The 16,664-nt window shown below is 49.8% G+C and overlaps 2 protein-coding genes across 4 annotated transcripts in view; one reads left to right on the forward strand and one right to left on the reverse strand.

The window, feature by feature from the left end:
- The window catches only part of Znfx1 (zinc finger NFX1-type containing 1), a 31,731-nt gene extending 27,817 nt beyond the window's left edge, over positions 1 to 3,914 (forward strand). For both annotated transcript variants that reach the window (XM_004636048.2, XM_023720689.1), the window contains exon 14: positions 448 to 3,914. In XM_004636048.2, coding sequence (XP_004636105.1) covers positions 448 to 2,889 — 2,442 coding nt within the window. In that variant the 3' untranslated portion in view covers positions 2,890 to 3,914. The remainder of the gene's footprint in view (positions 1 to 447) is intronic.
- Positions 3,915 to 4,953: 1,039 nt separating this feature from the next.
- Ddx27 (DEAD-box helicase 27) overlaps positions 4,954 to 16,664 on the reverse strand; it is a 20,482-nt gene continuing 8,771 nt past the window's right edge. The window contains exons 8-21 of one of the 2 annotated variants that reach the window (XM_023720788.1): positions 15,641 to 15,814; positions 14,455 to 14,605; positions 13,058 to 13,157; positions 12,818 to 12,959; positions 11,833 to 11,986; positions 10,664 to 10,745; positions 10,391 to 10,568; positions 8,807 to 8,913; positions 8,564 to 8,666; positions 7,466 to 7,560; positions 7,260 to 7,383; positions 6,807 to 6,894; positions 5,808 to 5,882; positions 4,954 to 5,691 (exon numbers count right to left, since the gene is read on the reverse strand). In XM_023720788.1, coding sequence (XP_023576556.1) covers positions 5,673 to 5,691; positions 5,808 to 5,882; positions 6,807 to 6,894; positions 7,260 to 7,383; positions 7,466 to 7,560; positions 8,564 to 8,666; positions 8,807 to 8,913; positions 10,391 to 10,568; positions 10,664 to 10,745; positions 11,833 to 11,986; positions 12,818 to 12,959; positions 13,058 to 13,157; positions 14,455 to 14,605; positions 15,641 to 15,814 — 1,592 coding nt within the window. In that variant the 3' untranslated portion in view covers positions 4,954 to 5,672. Of the gene's footprint in view, positions 5,692 to 5,807; positions 5,883 to 6,806; positions 6,895 to 7,259; positions 7,384 to 7,465; positions 7,561 to 8,559; positions 8,667 to 8,806; positions 8,914 to 10,390; positions 10,569 to 10,663; positions 10,746 to 11,832; positions 11,987 to 12,817; positions 12,960 to 13,057; positions 13,158 to 14,454; positions 14,606 to 15,640; positions 15,815 to 16,664 lie in introns of those variants that run through there. The other variant, XM_023720789.1, reaches the window with a different exon arrangement.

Consider the following 16,664-nt stretch of genomic DNA (forward strand, 5'->3'; position numbering starts at 1 on the left):
CACTTGGTAGCTGTGTGACTCCAAGCAAGTTACTGTTCGAGCTCAGGGTCTTCTTCTGTGCAGTGAGAATAATGGCTTCTGCCTTTTTTCTTTGCTGTAGAGGACCAAGTGTGTGAAGCAGTCACCTCAGTGGAGTACCCAGAAAGTGCTGTCAGAGCTACTGCTCCTTCTCTTGGTCAAAGCAGTTGGGTTGTGGACGGCTGTTTTAAACATTAATACCAAAAGAGTATCTTGAAAATTTAAAGTAGACCCCAATTCCTTGTCCAACTCATCATTTGCCATAGCCTCAGAACTAAGTGCAGAGTAGCTAACTTCATAATTAAAGATTGTGCACAAAATTCTTCCACAGTCTCTCTCGAGCAGGGTCAGCGGCCAGAGCATGTAAAGACAGGAACAAACCAAGTGCCATAGTGACACTTCTAATATACCACTTCCTTTCCTTTTCAGGGAGTCTCTTCCAACCTTTTCTTTATAGAACATAACTTTCCTGAACAGGAGATCCAAGAAGGCAAAAGCCATCAGAACCAACACGAGGCCCATTTTGTGGTGGAGTTATGCAAGTACTTCCTGTGCCAGGAGTACCTGCCCTCGCAGATCACCATTCTCACCACCTACACCGGGCAGCTCTTCTGCCTGCGTAAACTCATGCCAGCCAAGACGTTTGCTGGTGTCAAGGTCCATGTTGTGGACAAATACCAAGGGGAAGAGAACGATATCATCCTCCTCTCGCTTGTGCGGAGCAATCAGGAAGGCAAGGTGGGTTTTCTTCAGATATCCAACCGAATCTGTGTGGCCTTGTCCCGAGCCAAGAAGGGGATGTACTGCATTGGAAACATGCACATGTTGGCCAAGGTGCCCTTGTGGAGCAGGATCATCCATACCCTTCGAGAGAATAATCAAATAGGCCAGACACTCCAGCTCTGCTGCCAGAACCACCCTGAAACCCACACCTTAGTATCCAAAGCTTCAGATTTCCAAAAAGTGCCCGAAGGAGGCTGCAGCCTGCCCTGTGAGTTCCGCCTGGGCTGTGGGCATGTCTGCACCCGTGCCTGCCACCCCTATGACTCTTCACATAAACAGTTCCAGTGCATGAAGCCATGTCAGAAGGTCATCTGCCCGGATGGACACCGGTGCCCCCTTATTTGCTACCAGGAGTGCGAACCGTGTCAGGTGAAGGTACCCAAAACCATTCCTCAGTGTGGCCACAAGCAGCTGGTTCCTTGCTCGATGCCTGAATCAGATTTTTGCTGTCAGGAGCCTTGCCCCAAAGTCCTGAGCTGTGGCCACAGATGCAGCCATCCATGTGGTGAGGGCTGTGTGCAGTTGTGTCCAGAAATGGTCACTGTAAAACTCAAGTGTGGGCACAACCAGCAGGTAAAGTGTGGCAATGTGGAAGACCTCAAGTACGACCTGCCAGTGGAATGTACTACCAAGTGTGGTACCATCCTGGACTGTGGGCATCCATGCCCCGGCTCCTGCCACAGATGCTTCGAAGGGCGCTTCCATGTGCGTTGTCAGCAGTCATGCAAACGCCTGCTCATCTGCTCGCACAAGTGCCAGGAGCCCTGCACTGGCGAATGCCCACCCTGCCAGCGGACATGTCAGAACCGTTGTGTTCACAGCCAGTGCAAGAAGAAGTGTGGAGACCTGTGCAGCCCCTGTGTGGAGCCCTGTGTTTGGCGCTGCCAGCACTACCAGTGCACTAAGCTCTGCTCTGAGCCCTGTGACCGACCCCCATGCTATGTGCCTTGTACTAAGCTGCTGGCTTGTGGCCACCCCTGCATTGGTTTGTGTGGTGAGCCATGCCCCAAAAAGTGCCGTGTTTGCCACCAGGATGAGGTCACCCAAATCTTCTTTGGCTTTGAGGATGAGCATGATGCCCGCTTTGTGCAGCTAGAAGACTGCAGCCACTTCTTTGAGGTACAAGCCCTAGACCGCTACATGAATGAGCAGAAAGATGATGAGATCACCATCAGGTTGAAGGTCTGCCCTATCTGCCAGGTACCCATCCGCAAAAATCTGAGATACGGAGCCAGCATCAAACAGCGGCTAGAAGAGATTGAAATTGTCAAGGAAAAGATCCAGGGCTCAGCAGGGGAAATCGCAGTCAGCCAGGAACGACTTAAGGTCCTGCTGGAGAGTAAGACTCTCCTCCACCAGCTACTTCCTGAAGACTCTCTAATGCTAAAGGAAAAACTGGCCCAGGAAAATCTCTCAGTGAAGGAGCTAGGCCTTGTTGAAAATTACATCAACTTCTATGACCACTTGGCCAATCTGCAAAATTCCCTGAGAAAAATACACGTCTTAGAACAACATAGAGTAAGGACTCGAGTAGACCAGGTCCATGAGTGGCTGGCCAAGAAGCGCTTGAGCTTTACCAGCCAAGAACTAAGTGACCTCCAAAGTGAAATCCAGAGGCTTATGTACCTGGTAAACCTCCTGACCCGCTGCAAGATGGCAGAGGGGAAGATCAAAGGTAGCGTAGAAGAAGAGGTCGCCAGCATTCGGAATATCCTTGAGAGAACATCTAAGTTCACCCAGGAGGATGAACAGCTTGTGCAGAGAAAGATGGATGCTCTGAAAGCCATTCTTCCCTGCTCTGGCCTGGGCATCTCAGAGGAAGAACGAGTACAGATTGTCAAGGCCATGGGCTTTCCTCGTGGCCACTGGTTCAAGTGCCCTAATGGTCACATCTATGTGATTAGCGAATGCGGGGGAGCCATGCAGAGGGGCACCTGTCCTGAGTGTCGCGAGGTAATTGGTGGTGAGAATCATACCCTGGAAAGGAGCAACCAGCTGGCTTCTGAAATGGATGGAGCCCAGCATCCTGCCTGGTCGGACACCGCCAACAACATGATGAACTTTGAGGAAATCCGAAGGATGATGTAGACGGCACACTGCTGCCTTTGGCCCCAGCCACAAGCTGGGGTTGGCTCCCTTATGAAGGAACCTTTTTTTTTTTTTTTTTTTTTTTAAACTATCCTTTAGTCTTACCATCTATTTAAGAATCCACTTTTAGGGCTTACCTACATTTGATTTTAGATTTACCCCTGCGCTAGAGTAAGCACTTTACCTCCAGAACTGAAACCAGAATTAACAGATCTCTCTTCTTTTTCTGTGATTAGGGGAGACTCCCTGGAGCATACCTGGGGCTTCCACCTAGGGCTACACAGTGGTAACTCCAGGTCCTGACGCGGTCAGATGTTTCTTATGCAGTTTCCAAGGCTGAAAGTATGAATCAGTGAAGCTAACTCTTTAACTTCCAGGCCCTAACTTGCCAGCTAACTTTCTAATAATAGAGGCCCAGAGTACATGAACTGCTTATCATCCCTTTAAGGAGCACAAGAACCCCTGCTGTCCTGCTCCTCAGGCACCCAGCCTCCAGGAGATGGAGGCATGTGATAGACAAAAGACATTGCCACTCACCCTGACCCAACTTCATAATCACAGAATCAAAGTATCTTCCTCCGTAAGGGGCTTATGCAGAGGCCTCGGCTAAGGAGCAAGTCCTGTAGCCTTTGTGACTTGCACTTGGACAGGGTTTCTTTCCTTGCTAGGAGAGGTTGGGTAGCAGGGCTGGTTTCCCTGGACCTTGAATGGAGTCAAATTCCCATTCACTGCCAGTGGTACCTCTCCCAAGTGTGAGCTTTCATCCCGGCACCCTCTCACAGCTTGTTTGCCTGGGCAGGGTTAGCATGCCAGCAGCTTCTCCAGGCCTCAGCCCCAGGGCAGAAGCCAGCCCCAGGCCCACACCTTGCATCCGCATTCCTTTCCTCCAGTGTCCCTTAGAACAGACACTTAGGCATCTCAGGTCCTTTCTAATGCTGGTCCTTTCCTAAGTAAGCATTTCCTTTTTTTGTCTTTACTATGCACTTTAGCCTATAAAGCCAGTTAATAAAAACAATGATTAAGAATATCAGCAGTCTGTGTCTTAGTTTTAGAAGTGGCTTAAAACAATTAGGGGACAGAGTGGGTGCTGCTTACAATACTTTTGTTTGGAACCTTTCTATTTAAGGTGAGTCCTTCAAACCATGATGAGGGCTGGTGAGATGGCTCAGTGGTCTAGAGCACCTACTTGGAACAAGCTTAGCAAAACACAGGGACCGTGGTTCAATCCTCCAGCACCACATGCCAGCCAGTCCCGCCCCCTGGTGGGCTGAGCTGGCCACACACACACAATAAATAAAAAATAAAAAAAAAATGATGAAAACGTTTCATCCTCCAGACCTAAGCCTGTTTGCTTAATGGAAAGGATTCTGCATTTTTGAGACTGGATCTTGCTATATAGTTCAGCATAGCCTCAAACTCGGCAGTCTCCTGCCTTGACCTAAAAGCTGGGATTACAGGCATGTACCCTTTTCAGTTGAATGATCTTAAAAGATGTGTCTGAACTATATCCACCCGGGATGTGTCTGAACTATATCCACCCGTGTGGTCACTTTCTGAGCTGGACCCCGTGTTGGTAATTGCTAGGCTGCTTTTTTTCTGGTCTTTTGAGTCTTGTTATGTAAACCAGATTGACTGTCTCACAGGCAGGAATTCAAAAAATTTGTGGCAATCTTACTCAGCCTCCCCAACGCTGGGATTACAGGCATGTGCCACCATACCTGGTCTTGGGACAGGACCAGCTCTCACATCTGGCTGTTATAAATTATTTTTTCAAACTTCGTATCTGGGAGCCAGGAAGATAGCTCAGTGGAATAAGTGCTTGCATGGCAAGTGCAAGGTCCTGAGTTCAATCCCTGGTACCACCAAAAAAAATTTCATACCTGTATTTTTGTCTTTGACACAGGGTCTCACTGTGCAGTTCAGGCAGGCCTTAAGCTCCCTTTGTAGCCCAGGCTACTCTGCTGCCTCCAGAGTACTCAGATTATAGGTGTGTGCTGCCATGCCCAGCTCACAGCTACAATTTTTAAGATGGGATTAATATACTCCCTCAAATTACATAGGCCATGAGCCAGTTATCCCAAAGGATTACCCAAGCTTTCATCTCAAAGGAGCCTGTGCTTCAAAAGGATGAGAACCATCCTGTAATATAAAAGCTGGTTTCTATGAGGAGCTACTTTATGGGGAGCAGCTCTCTGCCCCTTTCAGCTTGTGTCTCACTGCAGTGGCAAGGGCTAGGCTATGGGCTTGTGTACACTGATAGCCACCTCAGTCAGCTGCTGTGCGACCCTGGGAAGTTGGTCTCTCCAAGCTTCTGTTTCTTCACTGGCAACGTAAGAACAATTCCTGTCTCACAGGCAGGCAGCGAATGGGATCGCACAGCATAGCCAGTGGCTGCCACTCAGCTAAGTGATACCTTTAATTGTGGACTATCCATAGAAGAGTGTTTCTCTAGCAAGCGTTTTCCTCTACACTGAAGCCATCTGCAGGCATAAACAGTACGCACGCCAAGAGCTCATCACAGAGCTGGGGGAGACTCGGCCACTAAAGGAACAACTAATAGCCTCCCGTACTGCCCCCACACACTTGGCAAATCTGTTCTACCAAAGCTGACCAAGACAGTCTTGGCTAATGAAGCTTAGGAAACAGCTGCACACCACCGCCCCAATTTTTTTTTAATAAGCACAACACTTTTAACTTTTTTTTTTTTTAACAATTATAAACCAAACCAGGAGAACTTCCCACAGGAAAGGGATTGTATTACAAACTTCTTCAGGCCATGACAGCTACTTCTTCCTCTTGTACCTATTTTTAAAAAAATCAGGAGAGTAAGACAAGAAAGAGGAAAAAGCAGCACTTTCTGTATGAAAAGTTTCTCCAACCCCAGTCACAGCCTCTGGGCCTCCCAAACGGTACATCACCTGGACTTGGATTTAAAGTGTCCTCCTTTTCTCTGGTGGGACAAACCCAACTGTTTCCTTTCTTCAAAGGAAGGGCTGAGTGAGAGAAGAGGAGTTACCGAAACAGGTCAGCCCCTGGACACGTCGCCCAAGCCCCGAGCCCGAGCCCGAGCCCACGAGAGCAGCACCACTGCATCCACGCGGCTCGGGGCCGGTTCTCAGGCATGCTTCCTTCCACCTGGTACCACGCGTTTCTGGAAATCAGGCTCCAGCTGATTCCTCTAGGCCTTTCCTTCCTCTGCACCCACTAAGACTTTCTGGGAGCGCTGTGTGCTCCCTGGGGTGGAAGAATGTGGCAGTACGACAGACTGAAGGGCCAGCCAGGATTCTCTGGGGGATTTTTAGGTCTGATCCTCAGATGATCAGTAGCCGTTACTCCTCTCCTGAGAGGAAGTTCTATTTCTGAACTTTAAAATGGGTCATCGCTGCCTGGCATAGTAGCGCACACCTGCAATCCCAGCACTCGGGAGGCTGAGGCAGGAGGGTTGCTGTGAGTTCCAGGCCAGCCTGAATTGCACAGCGAGACTCCGTCTCAGGATAAGGGGGCAGCGGGGGGAGGATCTCACCTCCAAGGTAGGAGGGCTGTAAAACTGCAGAGCAGTGACACAGTAGCCCTGCCCCCATCCCCACCCTCTAGTCCCACCCCGTTTTCACTCTGCGATCCACAGGTGAGCTTTAGCAAGTATGGGGGACAGACAGGCATCCCTAAGTTTATATATTATAAAGCTTAAAGGCTTTTTGTTGTTTTGTTGTCTCTTTGAGACAGGGTCTCACTGTGTAGTTCAGGCTGGTCTTTAACTCATTTTGTAGTCTAGGCTGGCCTCAAACTCACAGCAATCCTCCTGCCTCAGCCTCCTGGGGGCTAGGATTATAGGCGCGGGCCACCATGCTCCACTAAAGCTTAAAGAGTTTCCATAGAAATGCTAACGTGTAAGGGGTCCATGCCCACTAAAGCCCTACCCAGCTCGATATTGTTTCAGGGCCTTCTTGCTCGTGTTGGTGAGTTCTTCATCAAATACAGATTTCTTCCTCCGATTCTGCTTCTTGGCTGTGAACAGAGAGAATGGGTTAGTGTGATCATCTGTGGACCAAGCTCCTAAGCCAGGTAAAACCCCAGCCAGTGATTCCAAGCCCAGTGGGCACTCTGTCCCAGGCTGTTCGCTTCCTCTGACCCTCACAGGCGCCTCTAGGTCACAGCCAGGAAGTGCTCGGGCTCCCAAGGCAGAAAGGCCAGGGCTCAGCACTAGTCCTTCCTGCCAGTGACAGGGTCACTCCACCCCTTAAAGCTACTAAAGGGGCAGCTGTACATACTGGTATATGCCAATTACTCAAAAAATGTGGGCTCTTCTTACTATGCCTCAAACTTCTCCTAGGCTATTTGGCTGACTTCAGGGAGGCTCCCCGACCACCTACCAGGGCCTTTCGCCGGCTCCTCGTCAGGCATGGCCCTGGCCCGCTTCGCTCTGCGATTCCTCTTGGCCAGCCGCTCAGCAAACATCTGTGCCTTGAGGATTTCAAACTGGGACCTTTCCTCTGCCTGGGGGAAAGAGTGAGGGGTGACCAGATGGCTCTGGCCCACCCACTCAGCGTGATCCAACTCCAAAAGGGAGGCCACTCACCGTCATTTCTCCCTTTTTCTTGGCATCCTTCATAAACTTCTTCCTCTTCTTTTTTCCTCTTAAGGCCAAGTCAAACTCCTGTAGAGCCTTAGCAACTGGGACAAGAGGACAACATGAGATTTCAGGGACCACCTTAAATCTTTTTTTAAATTTACAACCAAGACAATTATTTTATTTTATCTTGTTTTGTTTTTGTCTTTTTTGAGACAGGGTCTTGCTATGCAGTTCAGGCTGGCCTTGAGCTCACTTTGTAGCCCAGGCTCGTTTCAAACTTCGCAGTGATCCTCCTGCCTCAGCCTCCCTAGTGCTGGGATTTACAGACATGCACCACCACACCTAACCATGACAACTATTTTAAAGTGCTATGTAACAATTTAAAGGGGATGGGGAGATAGCTCAGTAGAATAAGCGCTTGCCTGGCAAGTGCAGGGTCCTGAGTTCAAGCCCCAGTATGGGGGGGGGGGCGGCAGCAATCCCTCTACTACAGATTACCTTCATCTCACTAAGCACCATGCTTACCTGACTACTGCTCCACTAACCCACTTAAGGCATTCACTATCCACTGACATTCTGCTACGGAATATGAAGACGTAACTTATGATAGTCTACTCATTCCTACAAACAGTACAACTGTAGTTACAACATGAAAATTTAACACACATAAACCATCAAATAAAGGCAGTATGTCTGAAATTGCTGGCACAACATACACAAAAAGCAATTCTGTACTAATCCACAAAGTTAGTAATACATACTCTCTGACCTACAAGTCCACTTTCAGGAACTCAGCCCGCATGTCCAACACACACGCTTAACTGAACACCGGCCCAGGTTCAGGACTCCCTGGTGGCACGGTTCAGGGCTTCATGAGAGATGAACAGCATTCCAGTGGGTGTGTGTGACATACGTCACCTTGTTCACCCCTCAACTTGTGACGCACGCTGCTCTCCCACCTCTGGCCCGATGACCCACACCAAAGATCACCGGCGTACAAGCGAGTGCAGGAGCTGCTGCTCCCATCACGGGTGCACACCCAAGAGCAGCTGCTGCGGCCTGCGGCAGTTCTGGGCTTAGCTTTCCGAGGAAACTCCGACTTACTTTTTTCCTTCTTCCTCTCCTCTTTGGTCTGGAACCAGCTCCTCTCAGGTTCTGGGTCTGACGCCTGCTTCCCCTTCTCCAAGAGCCGCTGGGCGGTGTTGAGCTGTGAAGACAGCAAAAGGTCACGGGTCATGAAGGCTGCACACGCAGAGCGCTCCGGGGGCTCGTCACCCTTTCCAAAGGGCCCCCAGGGCCCCTGGCTGGCTTGCGGGGCAGCCACGACCGGCCCCCGCACAGCCTCACCTGGGCTTCCGAGTGCTGCATCTCTCTCTCCTCCGCCTCCAGCTGCAGCACTGCATACACATCTTTCTCCATCTTCTCAATCTTGTCCCGGAATTTGAGGATAACATCTAAGAGAAGAGAATGAAAAGACATTAATAAGGGTAAGATGTGGCTAATTATAAAAAAATAAAAAAGATGTGACTAATGAAAATAAGTATCTATTCACTGACATAGCTGGAATGGTGCCTATAATCTCAGCTTCTAGGAAGGCTGAGGTAGGAGTCCTGGCTCAGCCTGGGCAATATAACAGACCCCACCAAAAAACAAGCCCTTCCTCCCTTCCCCAGTGAGTTGCCAAGCTTGTTGCTCTTACTCTCAGGCCTGAGCTCCTAACAGTCTCCCTGTCTAGCTCTCTAGAGTTCTCTGTTCCCTAGCTCACCATGGCCCGGGCCCCTAACACACCTTCTCTTTTATTCACACACAAATTCATTCTCACTGTAGGGCCGCTGCCCATGCTCTCTTGCTGGGCACACGGATCACTAAGGGCAGCCTCATTCTTATCATCCGGGACTCTGCTCCACACCAGCGGCCTTTCTTGAAGTTTTTCTAAAGCAGGCCCCCTCCTTCCTCCTACAGTTGGCATTCTCGATGGCTCGGATCATTTGCTGACTCCCCACCAAAAAGCAAAACATCAGTTGCTCTGCTCCCTGCGTCAGCCCCATCTCACAGGGCCTACAACTACTCTTCAATGGGCAGAATACAGTAAAAATGAGACAAGAGGACTGCCACAGGTCTGAGGCCATCCTGGGCTACACAGTGAGTTCAAAGCCAGTCTGAACTACACAGAGTGACCCTGTCTCAAAAAAGTACGAAAGGATACACACCCAAGTGCTAGCAGAGGTGAGCTCTTTGATACAGAATTATACTTCTATATATTATACATTAATATAGAATGAACATATTGTATTTGTAACATTACAAAAAGCAGCCAGGCATGGTAGTGCACACTGTAATCACTACTCAAGAAAGCTCATGTAGCACAAAGGCCTGAGTTCAATCCCCAGTTCTGCCAAAAAAAAAAGAAAGAAAGCTCAAGCATGGATTCTAAATTTGAGTCCAGACAGCAATTTGGCAACTCAGTGAGACTCTTGTCTGAAAATTTTAAAAACAGATTGGGGATGTAGCTCAGTGCAGAGCCCTTGGATTCAATCCTTGGTATCAAACACACACATAGAAGAACGTAATTTAAGACATTTGTATTTGACCTGACCTCTACAGATCAGAGGACCGAAAAGAATGAAAGCTGCTAAAAAATCACAGGGGCTACTTCCTCCCTACTTTCTTCGCCTCCAACAGGAAGGTTAGAGGGATCCCCGCCCCATCAGAGACCCTTCCTTCTCAGTTGCTCCTAGTGATTTCTATCACTAATCCCTTTCTCATACAGAGGCCTAAATCCAAGAAATGAAGTAAGAGCTGTCCCAGGGACCTGGCTGGGGGACAGAGCCAGGACTCATGTTGGTCCTGCCTAGGAGCGCTGTTCTCTGCTGTCCTCCTGTGTCCTCGCCCAACAGGCACATTACGCTAATGGAAGCTGTTCCTCCTCACCTTGGGGAAGAATCCGGGCCTTTACGGGAGCCTTGGCGGCCTTCACAATCTCCTTCAGCATCTTCCTTTCCTCCTCCCCAACCAGAGACACAGAGCGCCCAGCCCTGCCGGCACGCGCAGTCCGCCCCACCCGGTGCACGTAGTGCTTGACTGTGTTAGGCATGGTGAAGTTGATGACCTGGAGGGCCAGAACGCAACATCAGTCAGATGGAGAAGGACGATGCGAGGTGGCACAAAGATCCCATCGAGTACAAGGGGGCCAGTAGTACTCACCGTCTTGACCCCTTCGATGTCAAGACCTCGGGCTGCCACATCTGTGGCCACGAGGATATCAATCTGTTCGTCCTTAAAGCGCCTAGAAATAGCCACAGAGAGCCTTATTCAGATACTCCATCCCAATAATGCTCCGCAGAGCGCCAGCTGTCAGAGAACACAGCAGGACACTGAAGTCACCACAAATCCTGAGTCAAGCAGCAGGGTGTAGACCATCACAGAGGGGACAGAACCTAAATGCTAGCCCATCCAACACTCACACACTTTTTTTTAAATTTTATTTATATGTGTGTGTGTATGTGTGTGTGTGTATGTGGCCAGCTCAGCCCACCAGGGGGCGGGGCTGGCTGGCATGTGGTGCTGGGGGATTGAACCGCGGTCCCTGTGCTTTGCTTGGCTTAGCTTGTTCTAAGTAGGTGCTTTCGACCACTGAGCCATCTCACCAGCCCCTCACACACTCCCTTTTAACTGATTTTACAGGACAGAGAATTCCGTATGTGCTATCTCAGGCAGTAAATCCAACAGACAGTTCTCTGAGCTAGCCTGCAGGAAAGAACAGAGGCAGCTGCCTCAGTGTTCAAATTGGCCTTGCTTTCACAAACACCTCTGAGCACCTGTAATGAACAAGGATGGAGAATTCTGTGAGAACTAAATGAATAATCACACAAATTATGGTGCTTGCCAAAGCAGATGCTCAAGTAACAGCCGCTGGCTTCGAGTCCAACCCTGTTCAGCTGGGCCCACGGATGTCAGCCTTGGGAAAGCCGCAGAAACAGACTGCGTGTTGCATTTCCCAGTTCCTGTGTAGTCTCGCGTAACAGCTCCAACACAGGCCGAGATCCTGGCCAAGAGGGTTATTATCCATGAAGATGAAGGCAGAGTTCTAAATGCATCTACAATTTCTTTTTAAATGAGGTCTTGCTATGCTTCCAAGGATGCCCTCAAACTCCTGGGCTCAAGGGACCCTCCTGCCTTGGCCTGTAAGTGGCAGAGACAGAGGCACTAGCCACTAGCCCAGCCTGGATAAACACTTTGATAGCACGGCACCACGCTGTGCCCACTACTGCTCTAAGACAACCTCCTGGGCCCCAATTCCTGTCCAATGAGGACGCCCTATTGGACCTCCCCCAGGAGGGTTAGGTGGCGTCTTCCCTCACCCAGGACATTACCGGAGAGCCTCCAGCCGCTGGGTCTGTGACAAGTTGCCATGGAGCTCACCCACCTGCAGCCCCAGGAGCCCCAGCAGGATGTGCATGCGGTGGGCCTGCTTCTTGGTCTGAGTGAAGAGCATCACGTGGTCAGTGAAGGTTCTTGTTAACAGAGCTGGCAGGGAAGGAGCGAGTCAGCAGCTGTTTTCAGGTTCCTTCCTACACAATATACACCCGGCGCTCCCGAGGAGCTGTGGGGCCTGGTCCTGGGCAGACAGGCCCAGACCTTGGCCCCAGGAGCACAGGAAATGTCAGTGAAGAACAAATATGGCAGGATGAGAAGGTTCAAGCTGACAAATGTGGCACAAGCCACCAACAGACCCCCCCAGTCAAGGCCTGCACAAGCCAGTCCTGGGAGTCCTGAAGCCCACTATAGAGAGTCTGGATTTCAGTGGAGGAGCAGTGGAAGCTACTGGAGGGTGTTAAAACTTTTTTTTCTTTTTGGCGGAACCACGGATTGAACTCAGGCCTTTGTGCCTGCCAGGCAAACACTTATTCTACTGAGCCATCTGCCCGATCCCAAGGGTGTCAAATAATAAAGTAACAAAAGCGAATGTTTGGGGCCGGGGAGATGGCTCCATGGAATAAGCGCTTCCCTGGCAAGCGCAAGGGCCTGAGTTCAATCCCCGGTTCTGCAAAAAAGAAAGCAAATGTTTTGTAAAGACCTGCTGTGCAACATGCAGGATGATCGCAAAGGACCAAGGAGAGCCAGGAACAGTAAGAAGCTGCAGCAATAATACAGGCACTGGCCCGCAGTGTCCGCACTGAAAGGCCCGAGCGGCGGGGCTCAGGACAGGAAACAGGCTGGATGGCAGGAGGGAGGCAAGGTGCTTAGAGCAAGGACTCCTGGAGGAAAGCTGAGCTAGGGGAGATGGAGGAGGGAAGCGGGCAGAAACCGGGTGCTGCAGGCTAACCCCCACAATGCACTCTGGCCCCGGACATCCACCTGCAACAATAGCTTCCCGGTCCCCTTCCCGATTTGGCCGTATGCGTACGAACTCCTGCCTCAGGAAAGGAGCCACATCTGTGTTGCTGTTCACAAATATGCGGACAGGATTCTTCAGAGAGACGGAAGCCAGATCTTTCACCTGCCCAACACAGAGCCACGGACACTCGGCTTAGTGAGGAGAGGAAGGGCTTGCCCAGGCAACCCCCTCAAGCCCAGCAGCCGTCCATGCACACCCACCTCATCTGTCATGGTGGCCGAGAAGAGCATGGTCTGGCGGTGGTGGGAGCACATGCGGATGATCTCTTTCATCTGCTCCTCAAAGTACTCGTCCAGCATCCTGCAGAGGCAGAGTGAAGACCGACCGGGTTGGCACTCATCGAGGGACAGCACCGCTCAGGCCGCAGTTCTGCTCTTGCTGGTTGTACTTTATATAACTACTACTTTTCCCTTTCTCTAAGATCCTCCATCATAATGCCATATTTACTTTCCTTTTTTTAAAGTCACAGATGTCATGACTCCAACTACTGCAGCACTCATCTTCTAAGAAAAATCATGTTTTACATAGCCACAGGGTCATAGTTACACCCAAGACATTTAAATGTTTGAACAAATCTGAAAGTACAGGCCATACTCGAATTTTTTCAGCTCTCCTCAGAATGTGATTTTACAGTTGTGAGAGCCCAAATTCCACTACTGCACATGGCTATATTTCTTGTCTCTCTAGCCTCCTGTCACCTCCTTCAGCCTTGCGCACACCCTGGATTGACCTACATTTCTCCTAGTGACTGGATTCAGAAAATCCATCGTTGGGACAAGGCCCCTGGGCGTTGCGCCCGTCACTTGCTGAAACAGAAGCCTGAAGGGGGTGAAGGAGCTCACTCCAAGCAGGAGGAAGGGCACTGAAGACCCCTACCGTGGGGGCCGGGGTATGCTCTGAGGGGATTCACCAGAGAGAGGACACAGGATGACACTAAGCGTTTGGGCCAGAACTGGAAGGATGGACCTGCTACTGGCCAAGCCAGGGAAAAGACAGGGCCAGCCACACAGAAGCTCGCCTAAGAACCTGCCTCAATTTGTGGTCAACCTTCACAAGCTCTGACTCACCTGAGACTTCCCTGCCCCAGTTCTATCAGCAGATTGGGTCACTTGGCTCAGCTGAGTGAAAGAGATGAGCAGGTGGGAGAAAAAGGAAGCGAGAGACAGAAGAGGTGGCACAGGGATGGGGAGAAGGGAGGGCATCACCACCTTCCAAGTTACGCAGACAACCCATGGAAGCCTCATCACACACAACACTGTCCCTGTGGTACCACCAGATGCCTCCTCACTGTGAGCTGGGTACTACTCTTGTCTCCAGGTACAACAAGAGAGGATTTTTGTTTTGAGAATCTTATTAACATCCCAAATATCGGCTAGGATATGGCCACATTTAACCTACCTTACCTCTTAATCATCTTACTACAGAATGAGAGAAAGCAAGCAGGAAAATCTACGCTAAGTCTGGACAGAGGTCCAGTGTGGGCAGCTAACGTGGAAAGCTCTGTAGCATAACCCAGGGTAACAGCTGCCACATCCAGGGCTGCGGCCTTCAGGACCTCAGAGTCACCCAACCCTTTCCACCCCACACTCAGGGGCACCTGTCAGCCTCATCCAGGATGAGCACCTCGATGCTGCTCAGATGGAAGGACGGACAGTTGTGCAGGTGATCGATGAGCCGACCCGGCGTGGCGATGAGAATGTCAGGGGCTGCCCGAAGAGCTGCTTCCTGCGACTTTACATCCAGGCCACCTGGGAGAAGGAGCCCACCAGGTGAGCTGTCCTGTGGTCGAGGTGAGTCACCCCTCCGTGTGCACAGCACACCTGCCACCCGCCTCTGCCTTAGCCAGATGCACAGCAAAGCCCTGAGAATAAGACTGACAGAGGGGGCCGGGGAGATGGCTCAGCAGGATAAGCACTTGACTGGCAAACACAAGGATCTGAGTCCAATCCCCGGGTCTGCCAAAAAAAAAAAAAAAAGACTGACAGAGGCCACATGAATTTTGTAACACACCAAAAGAGAGAGATTTACTTATAATTGGACAAAGGGCAAAAATCCAAAATGATGGTGACCCCAAAACACTTCCTAATAGGATTGAAACTTAGAAGGACTGAGAGAAGCATCTCTGAAAACTGATGTCTCTACACGAGCACAAAAAAATCACATTTGAATTCTTACTACTTAATAAAGAGGGTAAAATGCAGGCTAGATAACATCATATGACTTCGCATAAATAAAGTTTCCCCTAAATACTTTGTTAATCACACTAAGCAGAATGTACACTTTATATCCTGTGTTCAATACTAGGAAAAAAATTCTTCCCTAAAATTTGTGTAGTTTTATTTTTCAAAGTTAATTTAGTCTCAATGAAATCCTCTCCTCCTACAATTATGAAAACATGTCACACATTTTTTTTGGGGGGGGTGGTCTTTTTGAGATAGGATTTCGCTATGCAGTTCACTAGCCTTGAACACACTTTGCGGCCCAGACTGGCCTCACACTTGGCAGTGACCTCCCTTCCTCGGCCTCAGAGTGCTCAGATTACAGGCATGCAACACCACACCTGGCCTTTGTCACGCAACTTTTTTTTTTTTTTTTTTGATGGAACCGGGGATTGAACTCAGACCCTTGCACTTGTCAGGCAAGCGCTTAGTCTACTGAGCCATCTCCCCGGCCCCTGTCGTGCAACTTTTAAGTGGACTCAATCTAAAGCCTTTTCTGGCACCCCCTGCCTTGAAGAGCAGGCAGCCCACGCGGCCACGGTAGCCCTCAGCCCAGAGACGCACCTACGGCCAGGCATGTGGTGATGCTACAGAACTGCGCCAGCTGCCTGGTGACGGAGTGCACCTGGATCCCCAGCTCTCGGGTGGGAACCAGCACCAGCACACGGGTGACTGGAGCCTGGCGGGGCTTGTAGATCAGACGCTCCAGGACAGGCAGAGCAAAAGCAGCAGTTTTACCTGGAGAAGGGGGCAGGAAACCAAGAAAAGGGTCAGCTCCTTCTGGCTTTAGGCTCTCACTTGGGCACAATAAGCCTGTATAATTAGGAGAACATGAAACATTTATTTATTTATTTATTTATTTTTTGCAGAACCGGGGATTGAACTCAGGCCCTTGCGCTTGCCAGGCAAGCACTTCTACTGAGCGATCTCCCCGGCCCCGAAAAATTTATTTTTTTACTTTTTACCAGGGTCTCACTATATAGTTCAGGCTCGCCTTGAATTTCCTACCTTGCCTTGAGGCCCAGGCTGACCTCAAATTCACTGTGATCCTCCTACCTCAGCCTCCCAAGGGCTAGGACTACAGGCATGTACTACCAGGCCCAAGAAAAACTTACTTTTCATAGAACTTTCTGCTGTTTCAAACTATATAGTCAATGTAAAAATACCTGGGAAATACAAAGAACCATAAAAATAATACAAGTCTCCCAGAAGGCCACCAACCAGATAAACTTTTGTTTTTACTACAAAGGGTGGAACACAGGGCCTCACACATGCTAGACACTCTGCCAATAAACAGCACCCCCAGGCCTGAGATAAACATGACTGTCCCAGTTATGTGGCATGCCAGTCATCCCTGTGTGAAGGGTTCAAGGAACTCTATTCACTATTTTGTCACTTTTCACTGCTCTATGATCATTTCAAAATAAAAAGGGGAGGAAGGGAATAGCTATGTATCTGCATTTGAATTGAAATATATTTCAACTGCATTTGTATCTATAAACACTGGAATGTCCAAGCACACTAACACAGTAGTGGGCTGGGGGCAGGGGGTGAACCAGGGACCTAAGAGCACTTTTTTTTTTTTAAC

Source organism: Octodon degus, unplaced genomic scaffold (genome assembly GCF_000260255.1).
Source record: "Octodon degus isolate 3935 unplaced genomic scaffold, OctDeg1.0 scaffold00077, whole genome shotgun sequence".
NCBI lineage: Eukaryota > Metazoa > Chordata > Mammalia > Rodentia > Octodontidae > Octodon > Octodon degus.